Below are 18,068 nucleotides of genomic sequence, written 5' to 3' on the forward strand. Positions count from 1 at the left end.
AAGTCAAAGACAAATATAATAAGTAAAGATAATCAGCGAATCTTTCTGTTCAATCGAGCGTTAATGATAAAATCGGATAAATAAGACATCATACTCAAGTCAAATGATCAAGGTAACTTAAAATGTATGAATTTAAAATGTTGGAACTTTAAATTTCAAACGTTGTGTTGAGCAATACTGACTTAATATCATTAGTTTTTGAAGTTTATTTATGTTTATAGACACATTCTTTATCAAAAGCTTACCATTCACTTTCAGTTGATGATAATAATGGTCGAACGATTTCCTAAATTTGAAAAAGAACTCGTATTCAGTCTTTATATACCTGTTTTTGCTCGTTTCCTTTTACGATATTTTCATCCATCAGTTGTTTTCCAAAGTCTCTTTCGTTAGGTACTGATAAATTGCTGTGAACATTTCATAAGGTCACATAGATAGGGTTTCACTTTATTGACTTTCTTTTCTGTTGATAACTCCTTAATTTTCACGTTTACTTACCAAATATTCGTGTAGAATGAGTGACAGTATTTCCATTTTTATTTTCGTATATAGAAAGGTTATGTTATCACTGTGAAAATATACTTTTGAACCGAGGTCCGAAGGGACTCAGTTTGTCGAGTACGCAAAATGTGCAACAAATGAAAATATGTGTATTAACTTTATACAGAGATGGCGTGATTGATTTTTTTAAACCTAGATTCAAATGATTGGTCTTATGGTATACAAAACTTCTGAATTTCATCTGAATCTGATTATAGAATGATTAGTGTAAAGTTCCAATCTCAAATTACTTACCAGTGTTGGCGATTGCCGATAATTTGGCAGAAAGCGGCTCGATACCTCTCTACATTGTATACAACATCGCCTATCTGGTAGATGATGCTACAAGAACTAGCTGTCTCTCAATGCATGAACCGTGAGAAAATGTTTCTACATTTTTCGCTCTACCTGATACTCTGGATATTTCACGGCCCTTACCAAAATAGATACAGTTTTGCAATGATCAGTGCTGTGTGGAATTTACCAAGAGAGAATCACAAGTTGATAATTAGTGAAGAAAATATCGAACCGATTATTCGACTTGATGATTCTCATACTAAGTTACAATATTTCAAAACCCTTGTGTGGAGCATTTACATACATTTTCATAGACACAACTTATACAAAGGTTATATGCACATAGTTGGAATCAGCCGCAATAGTAAAATGATTCTATCGCAATTATCCACTGCCCGTATAGAATCGTATCGCAAAACGAGAATGAGCGACCGTTTGTTGCTTCAGAGCGAATCCCCACAGCAGCGCGCTAACCCGCAATGCTCAGACGGGTCATCGAAAGAAATTCGCTCTCACGCTAGTGTCCATTCTATGGTCAATGAACCATGCCGGTTTTTTGTTGCTGAGATGATATCCGTCTCTCTTTGATTATTTTGAAGAATACCACAGTATTATATATGATAGTATGCTTGATATGAGAAAGGCATCATTACACCACTAGGTGAATTGAAACAGATTTTCTTTTAACAGTACCAAATATCTAACGAAAAAAGCAAACTCTTGGCATTACGTTAATTTTGTGGAACTTTCAACAGAGTCCGCAGGCAATTCTTAGCGTACAGAATCATTGCATGGCTAGTACTACGATCCTACTTACACTAAGAATCCTTCCGGGTTGCGGGTCGAACATATGCAAACGGGCTTGTAAGACCTTCGCCCTATGCATCAAACCGCCAACCCGGGCCTAAATATCTAACGCACATTTCTATAATAACGCAGATATAATCGAATGAGAGAGCAAACAAAGATAATCTGTCAATTACTTTTAAACTTTTTTGAAGTGTTTACGTAGAAATAGCTTAACTGAGATCTTGGCGAGTCAGATCGAATAAAGAGTAATGAGTCTTTGTGGTTTACGAATGACCTCTAAGTTACTAATGATTTACTAGGACATATCGTACCTTGACCAAATGATACGTAAGAAGGAATAACCTCATGTAATCCCAAGTATAACAAATGCACACTATTCCGGATAGTAGGGAATTCTACAACACTTCCCTTTGGACGAAAACAACCTATCCTATGTCTCTTCGATTGTAAGTTCTATCTTTTATTTACACAGGGATTTTGTATTTATAAATATTATCATAAATGATTCTGTGCACGTCGTTGTTAACCGAAGCGAATGTTATAATGTTCGCGTATGAATTGTACATACAACGAGCTACAAGTTTTGTTAAATTGTACACTGAGGTCTCTTTTAACGCGGGGGATACGTATCGCGTAAAAAACCGCGCCAAAAAGAAATCGTGTAGCTTCGGAAATCCGCGTGAAAAAACGCAAAACTATAGATTTTTTTTATTCCAAATATCTTAGAAATGCATTAAACTTACAGATCTATTGTAATCTCAAAAAAGAGTTTTTTTCTGAAAAAAAGCGACCTTGGAACTTAGAGAATTTGAGACCGCGTTACTCGGAAATCCGCGGAAAAAAAACCGCAAACCGTCAAGATCTGGTGTAATCTGAAAAAAAAAATTTTGTTATTAGGTGTACAACTTTGCTTCCGCCGTTTTTTTTTCCAAAATTTAAAGCTTTATGGCGAAAAAGTGCTTACAGATGTATTATTCAAAGTATTGTCCGTCGCTAGCGACAACTTTCTCCCATCTTTCAGGAAATTTTTGGATCCCGGCTCGAAAAAAGGAGTCCTTTTTTGACGCTATCCATAAAGCAATCCATTTTTCTAACTCTTCGAAGGATTGAAAATGTTGATCTGCCAGGCCGTGTGCCATCGAACGGAATAGGTGGAAGTCAGAAGGGGCGACATCTGGGGAATACGGCGGGTGGGGCAAGACCTCCCATTTCAGCGTTTCCAGGTACTTTTTGATCACTTTTGCGACGTGAGGCCGAGCATTGTCGTGTTGGAGGATGACTTTGCCATGTCGCTCTTGATACTGTGGTCGCTTTTCTTTTAGCGCACAACTAAGGCGCATCAGTTGCGTTCGGTAGCGATCTCCTGTGATGGTTTCACCTGATTTTAAGAGCTCGTAGTAAATTGTTATTTATCTTTGAAGGTTTTTTATCTTCCACCATCATGTTTGTCTTCGACATCTAAATCACCATTTTTAAAACGTTGAAACCACTTCCGACACGTTCTTTTACTCAGAGCAGTAAGCTTCTGGAAGCATTCGATGCGCTTCAGTTGCATTTATTTTTCGAATTGTAACGGAAAAGTAAAACTTCCCGCAAATGGCGAGAATTGGGCACAAGACATTTTCGAGCGTGAATCAAACGAAAACAAGAACAACTGTCACTGAAACGGCGATGACAATTCGTTAGGCACTGTACACACTCACTTTAAAGGAATTATCATCTACGGTACAGCCACCTATCGGAAAACGGCGGAAGCAAAGTTGTACACCTGATAAATCGAATATTTTATAAGTGTAAGAGAAGTTGACGTGAAAAAATATTTCTAATAACACCAGATCTCGACGATTCATGCATGTCCAAGACGAAACAAAAAAATCGCGCAAAAAGACCTCAGTGTACCTGTAATCAGTGATTACATTTCACTAGATACTAGATACACCAGTGCATAAGTTTCAATTCTACACTGTAGATACATTTGGTGTGCTCCACACAAAGAGGAAAGCGCACTTCTTCTCAGTGTCCATTAAACAGACTTTGAGTGTGTGCTTGTGTTGAAAGAGAACCACATTCTCTTCGCAAGAATCGCTCTCACGTGCTCTCGCCTAAATACACTCAAGTGATCACTGGCGCGTGATGGTGAGCGACCACTTCTGTGAACTTCAATTAATAGAGAGTAGATTTGGCCTTGCTATGGAAAACGAAAATTCAACGATAAATTGTTTTATTTTGCTGATCTTGCGTGTCCCAAGCTTCTTCTACGCAAACCATACACCAGAGTGCTCACCGGCGTGTACACCTCTGTGGAAGTATCTGCATCCACCTCAGGGAATTTGATAGCTCTGCTCTAGTACTTTGGTGCGAATTAGTGCTAGGGGTAAAAGAAACTAAACACGCGCACTCATGATGCGTGCACACTTTATACCACAGTGGTGTGTATATTAAAAGAAAAGAGCTACATAACACTTAGCAGTTTAAATTTAACTGTTAAAGTACTGATGATCCGAAGGCGAAACGTGAAGAAAACGATTGTGTCATTGAGATTAATGTTGCTGATAGAATAGTGTTATATTTAAAAGTTTCTAACAAACCGTTTTTTGTTTATCCCACAGGTCCATTTTTGGATTACGTTGACTACGGTCAACGAGACATGTTCTTCGGTGGTCAAGGAAATCCCGCTTCTGCTTCGCGAACCCCGATGACACCGTCGAATTCGTTTCCACCGATTGGAACCTTCACGTTGGAATCTGCCACCATGGCTACGGCTTCGGCTCCCCCGAACCAAAATTCGGTCTTTGGCGGAGGGGATTCGATGAGTGTGCTCGGTAACTCGGCCGGGAACTCCGGGTCGATCGGTGTTTTCAATTCCAACTCCATGATGAGCATGTCTAGCAACGTGGGTACCAGCGGTGGTAGCGGCGGTAACTCTAGCAACTCGTATGGTAGCGGTCCTCAGAATAATAATGGATCCGATGCCAATCAGGGCACCCGCGAGACCGGCATCATTGAGAAGTTATTGGTAAGTTTGTTATTCATTCCGTTAGTTCGTGAATCATACTAAATCATTGCATTGATCTTACAGCACTCGTATGGATTCATTCAATGTTGCGAGCGCCAGGCTAGACTCTTCTTTCACTTTTCTCAGTTCGGTGGTACCATCGAACATCTTAAGATCGGTGACCCGGTTGAGTTCGAGATGACATACGATCGGCGCACTGGGAAACCTATCGCTAGCCAGGTGTCCAAGATTGCTCCGGAAGTTGTTCTGTCGGAGGAACGAGTTACTGGAACTGTTACCACCGAACTGAAAACCGAACTGTCGAATGCATCCTCAAGTGACACCACAACTGGACGGATCAGCTACGAGAATCGGGGTGAATGTTTTTTCTTACCTTATACCAAAGATGATGTTGAAGGGAATGTGACGCTGAGGGCTGGCGACAAGGTCAGCTTTCAGATTGCCACTAATCAACGGTAAGTTTCCGATTATTAGAAGAAGACCGCTTGGTCAAAGTTCCTAAGTTTTGTTTTATATGAACAATAGCGGTAACTTGGGAGCATGCCATATACGGTTGGAGAATCCTGTTCATCCAGTCAAATATCGCGGAGTGGTTTGCTCAATGAAGGATACTTTCGGATTCATCGAACGTGCGGATGTGGTGAAGGAAATCTTCTTCCACTTCTCCGAGACGGACAACACAATTGAATTGAGACCGGGCGATGATGTGGAGTTCATCATACAAACTAGAAATGTAAGGAACAGAAACATTATATTTCAGACAAGATTTTATTCAGCTGATAATTTATCGTTCAAATTAAACCAATTAATCGTAGTGAGGACTGTACTGAGAAAAAATGCAACAGACAAATATCATCTCCAAAAAATCCAAAAACTTAACACTCTCATATTAGCTATGCTCTTGAGTAGTTGGTTTATCCACCTCCTCTTCTAGGGTAAACACTGGAATCTTGGACTTTGCACTACCCATCAAATTCTGTGTAACACTTGCGTCATTTTCTTACACACTTTCATCCACTCTTTTTTCAAATTCATGTCATTTTTGAAAATCTTCCATGTTTTTTCCGAAGCTTTCTTTTCATAATCACGCAGAGTCTTTCCATTCGTTGAAATTCAGGTGAGTTTGGCGGATTTGCTTCCTTCGATATCCAAAACAAAATCGTTGCCTTTTGTCTTCGTAGCACTCCATCACCGGTTTTGCGAAATGGAACAATGTTAAATTCTGTCAAAACCTTCGTGGGACCGGAGAACCATGGTACCATGAACAGCTAGAGGCATTTTTCTTTATATATTTGACCGTTGATGGTGTTAGTCGTTGCTATATTTACTGTACCCGCAGATCGCCTGCCACACCAAGTGTTTTTTTTTTGCAAATTATTTAACTTTCTTCCTTTGAAACTCCAGATGGGACTTACCGACGAAAACCTCCAGTGCGGTTATCTGCTTGGATGTCTCCTTTAATGTACGTCTCATCGTCCAGGACAATGCATTTCGGTTGCACCAACCACTCGCGGTACAGTTTCCCGGTGCGGGATTTGGCCATCGAATTTTTTTTTGCAATGACAGAGTGGAAACATATGTTGAAGATGCCAAATGAATAAAAAATTTACAGAAAAGATGATTTTTTGGAAAAAAGATATAGTCAGAGACAGGACGCGAACCTGCGTTCTTATACATTCCGTGCATACGCGCTGCCATTTCGCCACCCTAAGCCTTGTGATAGACACAGCTCTAAAACACGGTTAGACATGATAGAATGTACATCGAACATGGTCTACATCCTAACCGTCTTCCGACCGGTATCATACTTCATTAAACACTAGTCTTCTCGTTCTATAACTACTTTCCGTTCAAGCACTGTATTCGTGTGGACTGTATTTTGTTAACATTCCATCTACCGGAATAATAGAAAACGCTTGCGTTCGGTAACGCTTCATGAAAACAATGAACTTTATTTCGTCGATAAAAAAGAAGAGAAAAAAGCACTATGGGTTATTCTGCTTATGTAGGTTGTCTTTTTTGGATCAAAACATTGAATACACTGAGTAGGAGAGTGTATTCATAATCGCTTGTCACCTTCTCTACTGGCCTAACCGTGTTTTAGAGCTGTGTCTATCACAAGGCTTAGGGTGGCGAAATGGTAACGCGTATGCATAAAAACGCAGCTTTGAGTCCTGTCTATGAGTGTATCTTTTTCCAAAAAATCATCTTTTTTGTAAATTTTTCATTCATTCGGCTGCTCCGATATATGATTCCACTCAGTCCTTGCGAAAACTGAACTTAGTTATGGTGACTTTACGTCAAACCAACTAAAATTAATAAATCGCATCATATTCTATTTTTTGGTTCGGTTCGTTAACCTGAAAACATGAAGTTCGACCAGTATCATTGTATCAGTGGTTCTACCAGACGAATCAAAAGGTTCGGATTGTGCTTGACGTAATCCCACAACGTCCCTGCGTGCACAGGGTTGCATTTTTTTGGATCTCTTTGAACGAGAAAAAACACTCTGAACTCTCTGAACTAGATTTTCCCAAAATTTCATCAATTTTTACCAATCATATAAAAAAATATATACAAAAGAAAGTGTTGCACTTTTCTTTCGAGTGCAGTCCTTGCTAATTTCCCAACTGTTTAACTCTTTAATCAAACAATCATTCAAATTTCGTTTGTTTTCAAGCAGGGCAAAGAAGTCGCGTGCAACATTGCCCGTCTACCGCCGGGCTCAGTTATATTCGAAGATGTTGATTCCACTATCTACAAGGGCCAGGTGCTCAAATCGTTAGATCGTAACAACCAGTTGCGGCAACAGAACAACGATCCGCTACCGGGCCGAATTAGATATAGAGCTGCCGATCATTCGGAAGTAGAAGTGCCATTCGGGGATAAGGACCAGAAAGGGGACTTTACGCTACGTCATGGTGACTGGGTACAGTTTCTGCTGGCGACCGATCGCCGCGATCAACTGCAACGGGCGACGTCGATTTCACTCCTGGATGAAACGTTCCAGGTATCCGGGGAGAAGCGCGAACAAGGCGTTGTGGCCTCGCTCAAGGAAGGCTTCGGCTTTTTGCGTTGCGTTGAGCGTAACACAAGACTGTTTTTCCACTTTACTGAAGTTTTAGACACGGTATGTAGCATCTATTCGAAGAAACCAAAATCCCAGTAAGTATGACGAGCCTTCCTATTGCAGAGTCGCGAAATTTGCGTGGACGACGAGGTGGAGTTTACTGTTATCCAAGATCCGGGATCAAGTTTTGCGAATACTCGTCAAAGTGCGATCCGCATAAAGCATCTGCCGACAGGAACAGTGAAGTTCGAGAATTTAATCGAAAGTAACGTCGAGGGTATCGTTTCGCGGGAGGCTCCCAAGAGTCCCACAAAGTCGCAAGAACGTACGGAGGGTGGTGTCATTTCCTACGGCCAAGGCCCAAACAAAAAGACTATAATGTATTTCTTGAAAGATTGTGATAAAGCACCACGCGTGGGTGATAAAGTTAGATTCAATATCTGTCAAGTAAGTGTTTTTGTTTTCGCGAAAAAAAAACCGAACATCTAACTAACTTGCTAACTCTTTGTTTCTTCTTTTCTTTGGACAGGTTAAGCGTAACAAGGAGTTGATTGCTACTAACATTCAAGAAATCACTAACAATCCCCATCAGCTGCAACAACAAACATCAATGAATGCAGCTGTAGATCCCCAGCAGCTTCTCCAGCAGCAACAACAACAACAGTCTCAGCAAATGCAAATTTCTTCACTACAAACACTTCAGCAGGCACCCCATTCCCCGAGCGCTGGTATGAACAATGGAAACCGCACTTTGAATAACAGTTCCAGTATGCTGAAAGCTAATTATGCCAACGGGAACATCAAAACCGGGAAGATTCAACATGGTTTCATCGCTGTGTTAAAGGTAAAAGTTCAAATGAAAGAAACGACAGCGAATGAAAAATTGGTTTCAATTTACCATCAATTTTCAGGAAAATTTCGGCTTCATCGAAACCATCGAGCATGATCAGGAAGTATTCTTCCACTTTAGTAACTTTATAGGCAATACTAGTGCCCTTGAGCTGGGTCACGAGGTCGAGTACTCTTTATCTACCCGTAGTGCGGTCAATGCGGGCAACTGCATTCCGGCCGAGAATGTTAAAATTATTCCCAAAGGTAGCATCCCACAACCGAAGGTTCTACCGGTGTTGTTCAACGGAATTGTTCTGCGCCCGTTGCGTTGCATTAATCCGGATCAACTGGAGTATTGTGGTCTGGTACAGGTGCGCAATGAAACCGGTGATGGTCTATCGACTCACGAGTTCGGTATCACCAGCCTGAAGAACAAGCGGGACTTGTTGCAGAAGGATGATGTCGTAACATTCAAAATTGATGAACAGGGCCGTGCTGTTGAGGTAAGATATTTAAACAAAACAAAACAAAAATATTACGAACACACGGTATGTTACTTTAACGAAATTACTTACGCATAGGTTACATCGATCCGCACCAAGAAGCAGGCGAAGGTTGATTCCGTTAAGGGTTTATTCGGTTTTCTGGACTTCGAAGTAGAGGAAGGCAAGAAATTGTTCTTCCACATGTCCGAGGTTCAAGGGGGCGGTAGTTTGTATCCCGGCGATTCGGTGGAGTTCTCCATTGTCACTAATCAGGCAAGTGTAGAGTGATCGAACCATTTTTCTTCAAATCATTGCGACTTGGAATACGATTTCATGGCAAAATGAACCGCACAGTTTTTTTTCTGTTGTATATTAATGGTATGTTTTCCTTCCAACAGCGCAACGGCAAGACATCCGCCTGTAACATGATCAAGGTGGCCGACATGAACGGAGTACGGGCCGAAAGGCTACTGTCACGCATCAAAATTAATTCGGTTGACGATAGCGGACCACGTTTGACGGTGATTCGTGCACCGAAAGGACCAGATGCTACAAAAGGCTTCCATATTTCAGTCAGAGCTCCACGTTTAGTTGGTAAGTGTTACTGCTGAATAGAACACTGGTGTTAACAAAAAAATATCGTAGGAAATTATTAGGAGTACAAATTAGTTCGGTTCGTTTTCAAAAGATGGCTCTGGCTGTTATGAATATTTTCATGTCATTAATATTCAGTTCATATTGTTTCGAGTTTCTTTTAAAAAGAAAACTATTTTTCACTGTGTTAGTTATGAATAGTTTTATGTTAATTAAGCAGCATTAGCGGGAACTTTTAGTTTTATGTTTTAATTGGAAGAAAAGTGCAGCTGAAACACATCAAATGCTTTTGGATGTTTATGGTGACAATGCTCCAACTGATAAATCATGTAGGGAATGGTTTCGACGTTTCAAAAATGGAGATTCCAGTGTTGAAGTCAGTGCTCGCTCTAGGCAATAAAAAACGAAGGCAAACAATTGGAGGCATTATTCGATTAAGATCCGAGTCAAACGTTACAGGAGCTTGCAGAATCATTGGAAGTGACGCAACAAGCAGTTACTGTATGATTAAAATCCTTGGGAATGATTCAAAAGCAAGGCAGTTGGGTGTCTTATGAACGAAAACCGAGAGATATTGAAAGGCGATTTTTCACTTGCGAGCAGCTGATTCAAAGGCAACAAATAAAGGGTTTTTTCACATCGAATTGTTACTGGGAATGAAGAATGGATATTCTATGATAACCTCAAGAAGAAAAAATACTCGCTATGAGCGGTCAATTGTTGCATCTGGCGGGACCAAAAGGGTGTTGTGTACTATAACAGCTCAACCAGGCGATACTATAACGGGCGATCGGTATAGGCTGCAATTGATGCTTTTGAGCCGTGCATTACGAGAAGAACACCCGAAAAACAAGCAAAGACATGATCAAGTTATTTTCCTCCATGACAACGCTCGGACTCATGTCGCAAAAGTCGTGAAAAAATATTTGCAAACGCTCGAGTGGGACGTTTTGCCGCACTTGCCGTATTCTCCTGACATTGCTCCCCATGGGGTGTTCCGACGCATGCAACACGATTTGGCAATTGATCGGTTTACTTTTGATCGAAACTTGGATCACCTAAAAAGACGAAACATTTTTTTCGAGATAGAAGTCTAAAATAGCGTAACTAACTACTTCTAATAGATATTGTTAAAAACATAATGTAATAAAGAAACTGATACACTGAAGCCTTTTTTACGCGGTTTTTTATGCAGTTTCTTTTTACGCGGATTTCCGAAGTTACGCGGATTTCTGAAATTTCGCGAATTTTTTTACGTGGATTTCCGAAGTTATGCGGTTTTTTACGCGGATTTCCCAAGTTACGTGGTTTTCTTGTTTTACCTAAGAACTGTGTGAAACTTCGAGATCTGGTGTTAGTTAACTCTTTTAAATTTAGAAAATTTTCGAATTTTTTTAAAAAATAAATGTTTAGATTACACCAGATCTCGACGTTTTATGCATTTCTAAGATATATGACATCAAACAAAATTCTTCCATTTTGCGTTTTTTTTTTCTAAGCGAATTTCCGAAGTAACGCGGTCTGAAATTCTGTAAGTCCCAAAGTCGATTTTTACCAAAAAAATCTTTTTTTAAGATTACACCAGATCTGAACCTTTTTATGCATTTCTAAGATATTTGGCATCAAAATAATTTGTTTTTTGCTGTTGAGGTTGTTTTACACTGATTTCCGAAATTACGCAAATTTGCGAAGTTACGCGGTTTTTTACGCTGATTTCCGAAGTTACGCGGTTTTTTACACGGTACGTAACCCCTGCGTAAAAAGAGAAGTCAGTGTATTTCGTTTATGAATTTCCAATCAGCGACTGCGGAAAAAAACTTCTGTCGCGGTTGACGACAATATTTGCTATCCTAAGATTCTCATTTTGCGATTGGTCTTCGATTCAGACCAATCTATGCAGACGCAAGATGAATGAGATGAATGAAACTTTCTTTTTGCATCGAAGTCTTTACTTAACGGTTATCTACGACTACGACCACCAATAACATTACGTCTGCTCAGTTGTTTATGTTGAACCGTGAGGTGTGACATTTGAGCAATTCCAGAAATTATCAACAGAACAGGTTACGAAAGCTGGATCAACTTTCTTCCATTTTGATGAAACTTTGTACACTTCTTCAGTATGGCAAATCGTATGGACGTATAACTTGAAATTCGTAAATCAAAACCGTACAAGTTGCGGACAAGTTTTAAACATCTAAAGTATGACCAACTTTAAACAGATTTTCGAAATTATTCCACTTACTACTTGTAAATATTTCTACATATCGATTCGAGATACTGTCTTTTTACGCGGTTTTTTACGCTATCATTTTTACGCGGATTTTCAAAGTTACAAAGTTTTTTTTACGATGATTTCAAAGAAACGCGAGTTTTTTCACGCGGATTTTTGAAGCTTCGCGGTTATTTTTTTTACGGATATCCAAAGTTACGCGGTTTTTTCATGTTAATTTTAAATTTTCGTTTCTTTCTTGTTCTTGTCTTAGAAATGCACGTTCTTGTTTTCTTGTTTTGTCTTAGAAGTGCACGAAGCGTCGAGATCTGGTGTTCTTACGTTTCGTCTTCGACTCATCCGTGAATCAGCAGATTATGTTGAACTGCTGATGCAAAAGTTAAATGTTTTTGTATAGTTAATGCATTTGTATATTTCGCATAAATACAAATAAGTATATGTCGAACACAAAAAAAAAATATAACAAATATCAACAATGATTTTGACTATAATTATGTAGTCCTACGTCAACAGTTTGAACAACCCCATTGGGCTATTCTTTGAGTCGTTGTAGCTCGAAACTTGTTACTTGTAAAAAAGGACGTCCAAGAAAAAGTTGTAGGAAATCAATCGGGAACTGTAAGAAAGATTATACACTGTTTATTTCTTCAATGAATATTAAACTAACTGAAAAATAAATTACAAAACGCGCATCTTCAATGTTGAACTAAATTTAATTGATTGAAATTAACGGTTAGGTTCGGTTCGGTATTTTTTGATTTTTGAAAAAGTATTCAATTTTTTTCTCATTGGACACTATGACTCAACCTTAGGAATCATTTCTACACAGTTGATAGTTCTAGCGAAAAAACGATTTAATTAAGAAACGGCACAATTTAACGAACATTTCAGTCTTTCGAATTCCATGTCTGAAATTCTCGAGAACGGGTTCACCAAGGAGAAAGGTTATTATGAGAAAATATATTACTTTTGAATTATAAAATCATGTGTTCAATTGGTTATTTTTTCAAGAACTTAAAGTTTTTTTCAGTTGTTCCAAATTGTTTTAGCTGTAACTTGTCAAATTTTCGTCCTACGTTGGTTTTTATAACTAGTTTATAATAAAAATATTGCGGAAGCAATCTAATTGACTAGTTTTCTGATCATTCAGTGGCGTCTCGTGACGAAATTCACGGGTTGTGCACTGATTATGTGGTATGATATCAGATGTAACAGCTGTAAGTGAAATCTGAAGATAGAAGAATGCATATTCGATTGTATTTTTCAATCCAATGAAATAACGATACACTTTTGGATGGGAAGATTTTATTAAACTTATGTGATTCGAAGAGCGAGGATCGACACAATCTTCCGAAAGTCCGTACAACTTTTTGGTTTCGCTGACGATATTGATATTGTGACACGTAACCTTGAGAAGATGACGGAAACCTACATCGGACTGAAAGCTGAAGCTAGGCGTATCGGACTGGCCATAAATGCATCAAAAACAAAATACATGAGAGGAAGAGGCTCTAGAGAAGAACGATGGTTGACGAGTTTGTGTATTTGGGCTCACTGGTGACCGCCGACAATGACTCCAGCAGAGAAATACAAAGACATTTTTTGGCAGGGAATCGTGCATACTTTGGACTCAGAAAAACCCTTCGATCGAGAAAAGTACACAACCGCACGAAATTGACCATCTACAAAACGCTCATTAGACCGGTTGTTCTCTATGGCCACGAGACCTGGACTATGTTGGTAGAGGACCATCGCGCCCTCAGTGTTTTTGGAAGAAAGGTGCTGAGAACCATCTATGGCGGAGTGCAGATGGAAGACGGAACATGGAGACGGCGTATAAATCACGAGTTGCAACAGCTGCTAGAGGAACCACCCATCGTACGGACAGCTAAAATCGGATGTCTACGGTGGGCTGGGCATGTCATAAGGATGTCGGACGACAGCCTAGTGGAAATGGTTCTTGAATCTAATCCGACTGATACAAGAAGAAAAGAAGCGCAGCGAGCAAGATGGATCGATCAAGTTGAGGGTGACCTCAGAGGCATCCGTGCCTTGAGCTGCTGGCGACGAGCAGCCATGGACCGAGTTATGTGGAGACGTATTCTTGATACAGCAAAGGACACCACAGGTCTATAGCTGTCAGGTAAGGTAAAAATACGATAGAATGATTCGGCGCTCTGCACGTCGAGCAAATCTGTCAATAACTTCATCAATAAAACCGCTTCGAAATTGCAACTAAGACAGCAATTTTTTTTTTCAACTACCATAAGCATATGGCACTGAAGCCTCTCTCATGAAGGTGTGCATACAAGTTCTCGCAGAGTCAAACGAAACTAAGACAACAAATCTCAGAGCTGAATTCCTTCTCTTCTTGAATCAGTGATCGTTTGGCTGTAATTGACCAAGCACAAGAGAAGGTTAGGGTGAATTTGTGCATATTGGGCCCTGGGCGAAATCGCTAGTTATTTTATATTCGGTACCATCCGACCTGATTTCATAGATTAGAGAATTTATTGAAAAAATGAATGCGGATGAGAATGCAGTTACCTTTTTCAATTTGATCTGTTGTGCAGTGCACGAGGTGCACATGAGTACGACACGCTACTGTGATCATTGAAAAAACATTAAACTTTTCAAGTGTGGAAATTTGATTGATTTTCAATAACTTCTTCTTACACACCATTTTTGTACACGTATAGGATGGTGGGGCAAGTGTGCCATACAACGAATATCCGTGTTTTTGCAATAAATTGACGCTTGGTTTTGATACTTCCACGAAGTACTTACACTCAATAGCTCAATCAACCTTACTGATAAAAAATAAAGTAAATAAATAAATCATTTTTCGGAGGTGTGACTTAATATTTTTAGTACGGGGCATTTAATAATAATCACTTATGTGCTGCTTTTTAAACAGAGTCAATTAGATTTATGTTTATTATTGGCATGAAATATAATAAAAAACCGTTTGACCGATGATTGTAGTAGTTTCAAACACCACCTCTAATATATTACTTTATCTTGCTCTCTTTCAGGAATTTGCTTGGAATAATCACTTTACACTATTATTAAACGATAATAACGCTATTTTTTGTTTTATTTTTCTACTGATTTATTATTTAAATTATTTAAACAAAATCTTTTTATTGCTGCTATATTATTGTAAACGTAAACACTAAGTAATTATTATTTATAACAATGAAACAACACAAAAAAAAAAACAAACAAACAAACAAAAGAGCAGAAGATACAGATCGTGTTTGCGTCGTACATATATGTATTCAAAGGAAACGATGTGAGAAAAGATAGTGAACAGAACAACACAATAAATAACGCATTCAAATAAGTAACAAAAATAACTTGCACATAAACAGTCGTGAGAACAAAGATTAGTTAAAAGCGTAGGTAAATTTATATCTGCTGCGAGAATGTAACCAGGAAAAAATGTTTTTGTATAAAAAAACAAATCGCGGACATCATGAAGAATGATATAATTGTTTCAGAATATTGTAAAACTTTTTTGTTTATTTTTTACACACATTCAATAGTGAAACGGATAGAAGAACCCAAAATGATATATCTAAAAACTGTGAACGAATGCAACATAAACGAAACGTTAAACACTATACAAACTGAGTTTCCGTTAATTCATCGAGCGAATTTTGTTATCAATATTGTTTCTAAAACATCCATATTTTTTGTTTTGCTCGACAGATGATAAAACATATGTAATATTAGAATGTTCTTTTTTATTATATATAATTGTTTTCACAAGCGTGACATTCGTGCCCACACTCGTGTTGTCCTATTATGTTCGTCGATTCAGCTGTATCAGTTAGTGTTTAGTTCCCGGCATGCGAGTGGCAAGCAACGCAAGTGAAAGTGAAAACGCGCGAAGCAAAACAACGGTTAAAACACATCAAAATAGAGAAATATGATATCGCAAGCATCCATTTATACATGAATCTAATTCATCATTCTGTGAATCGCTAATTGTAACAAGGAAAAAAAATAAGTAAAGAATACCAAAACCTATTTCTTTGAAATCGGGAATTTTCAGACTGTTATTGCCCACGTTTCAATGTAACTCCTGTCTTTAGAATTTACTCCCCAAATATAAAGCAAACAGTGTTTTGCTTACTTACACCGATAGCCTCTCTGAGAATGAAATATTTACTATATTTTTTTGTTGTTCTTTATTGGTCTACTCTTCGTGTACGTTTCATAGTATGGCACTAGATTCCTATAGCAGTCAGTACATGAATCGCTGTATCCGAATGTGGTTTTTATTTCGAATTTGCTAGAAACCAGCAGGTTTTGAACAAAAAACCACGCCATTGTACGAACCCCTATCCAAAGGAACCTCGCCTGAGAAAGAATCACATTCTACTAAGCTAGGCAAAACGCAACACACATATACAAGAATATTTATCGCTTGAAACGTAAACGTACTATTATAAGTGTGAATAAAGTGAAACTAATTTAGGGATTAAAAATTGACAACAGAAAAGAAATGCGAAATAATAAGCAACTAAAATTGTGGAGGAGAATCATGGATTCACCCGAGTGAAACCAACTGGAAGGAGGGAGGCTATCGTTATCAAGTATAAGTGTCTTGATAAACTCCCTGTTTTTTTTAATAATCATAAACTTGATCTAGTCTTCGTAACAAAAGCAAGCAAACGAAAAGAAGAAAAGCAGCAACAAGAAACAAATAAGAAACATCAAAAACAATGCATTACTAGACCCTTCACAGCTAACTACTAAGCAAAGCAACAAAACATTCACGCCAAGTACACACAACTAGGACACTTTTCTTTCAAGCGTCGATGAAATATCATACCGATCAGCATGCATATGAAATACAAAAACAAAAACCAAACTACGTACATACATACACATACAGATAAACATTGAAAAACAAAAAAAGGAAAAAAATGTGTAAACTTCATGAGACAACGGGATCAAAAAAATCATGTGAAAGCCATTGAATGTTAACTTTTCATCGTTAAAAAGCAAACAAAAATAATGAAAGCTAAAAATCCCTTCAGAAAATGTAACGAAACGCTTCTGATTTTTGTCCCGTATATGCTAATTCAAGACAGAAATTTTGAGAAATAAATACTGAAACTGCAAAGAAAAACAATAAAAAACAAAACAAAAAAAAACAAGAAAAAACATGAAAAATAAAATAAGAAAAAAAAGTCAATAAACAATGTAATTTAAACGAAAATCTCTACTGTAACCAGGTAAACATAAAAGATTAATGAAACATTGTAAGGCTAATTACGCAAACAAACTATAATTCAGACAACATTGTGAATGCAAGCAAGGAAACAAAAAGAAGAAATCAGTAATAAAAGCAAAAAAAAACAAAGGTATCTAAACCAAGTAACTAAACGAGTGATATTCTTTCTCTCTTTAGACGATTCCGAAATCCAGTCTTCCTGGGGTATAATGCTTGTTTGATAGAAGTAGAGTCGTAATATTATTTTGTCGATTACTCGACTTTCAATCAACGAATTGTGATACAATATCTTTGCTTTGGTTCTAAGATGCAATACCGAAAAGAAAATAGTTCGAAACATATTCAATACTGCTGTTATAGCGACGCGAAAACTCGAAGCGAATGCATCTGTTTTCATCTTACCCTTAAGGTCAACTTTATCGAACAGAGACAGCAGATCTCACTCTAACTAATGGGTTTCGTATATAAGATGACTACTGCAGTCGTTACCCTATATGGTCATTTGATATAAATTTATTTGGCGCAATAGTTGAAAACGGCCGCCCTGGTATAACAACCTGTAATCCTCCTGTTTTTCAGGTCTACTCAAAACTGGGAGCTATCCCTTAGCCAAGCCTTGAGTATATCGAAATTTTAAAACTGCCGAAGTGACGGAGTCCGAGTAGACCAAAGTAATCGTAAACGGAGGCCAAACATAAAATTATCCCGTTTTTTCCGGACTATGCAAAGCTAGGAGTCTTGCTGGCTAGTATCAGACCCTGTCAGCTTGGAGCAAAATCAATCGCATTGAACATATCTTGTCGATTGAATGGGTGCGCAGTGCTGCTATTTTGACATTTCTCTCAACTACTTGTTTGTACAAGATCCTATGCGGACTCGCCTGAGGGCGCCATGTACCCGAAAATATATTACCAATGATTTGTTCCGGAAATGCGAGAGCTGGA

At 38.4% G+C, this 18,068-nt stretch overlaps 1 protein-coding gene across 2 annotated transcripts in view; it reads left to right on the forward strand.

Moving 5' to 3' along the window:
• Positions 1-17,276, forward strand: part of LOC131434669 (cold shock domain-containing protein E1) — a 44,213-nt gene extending 26,937 nt beyond the window's left edge. The window contains exons 4-13 of one of the 2 annotated variants that reach the window (XM_058601641.1): positions 4,257-4,663; positions 4,727-5,118; positions 5,189-5,396; positions 7,344-7,793; positions 7,857-8,180; positions 8,263-8,577; positions 8,645-9,067; positions 9,146-9,322; positions 9,448-9,643; positions 14,912-17,276. In XM_058601641.1, coding sequence (XP_058457624.1) covers positions 4,257-4,663; positions 4,727-5,118; positions 5,189-5,396; positions 7,344-7,793; positions 7,857-8,180; positions 8,263-8,577; positions 8,645-9,067; positions 9,146-9,322; positions 9,448-9,643; positions 14,912-14,928 — 2,909 coding nt within the window. In that variant the 3' untranslated portion in view covers positions 14,929-17,276. The remainder of the gene's footprint in view (positions 1-4,256; positions 4,664-4,726; positions 5,119-5,188; positions 5,397-7,343; positions 7,794-7,856; positions 8,181-8,262; positions 8,578-8,644; positions 9,068-9,145; positions 9,323-9,447; positions 9,644-14,911) is intronic. The other variant, XM_058601642.1, reaches the window with a different exon arrangement.
• Positions 17,277-18,068: the final 792 nt, after the last annotated feature.

Source organism: Malaya genurostris, chromosome 3 (genome assembly GCF_030247185.1).
Source record: "Malaya genurostris strain Urasoe2022 chromosome 3, Malgen_1.1, whole genome shotgun sequence".
Taxonomy (NCBI): Eukaryota; Metazoa; Arthropoda; class Insecta; order Diptera; family Culicidae; genus Malaya; species Malaya genurostris.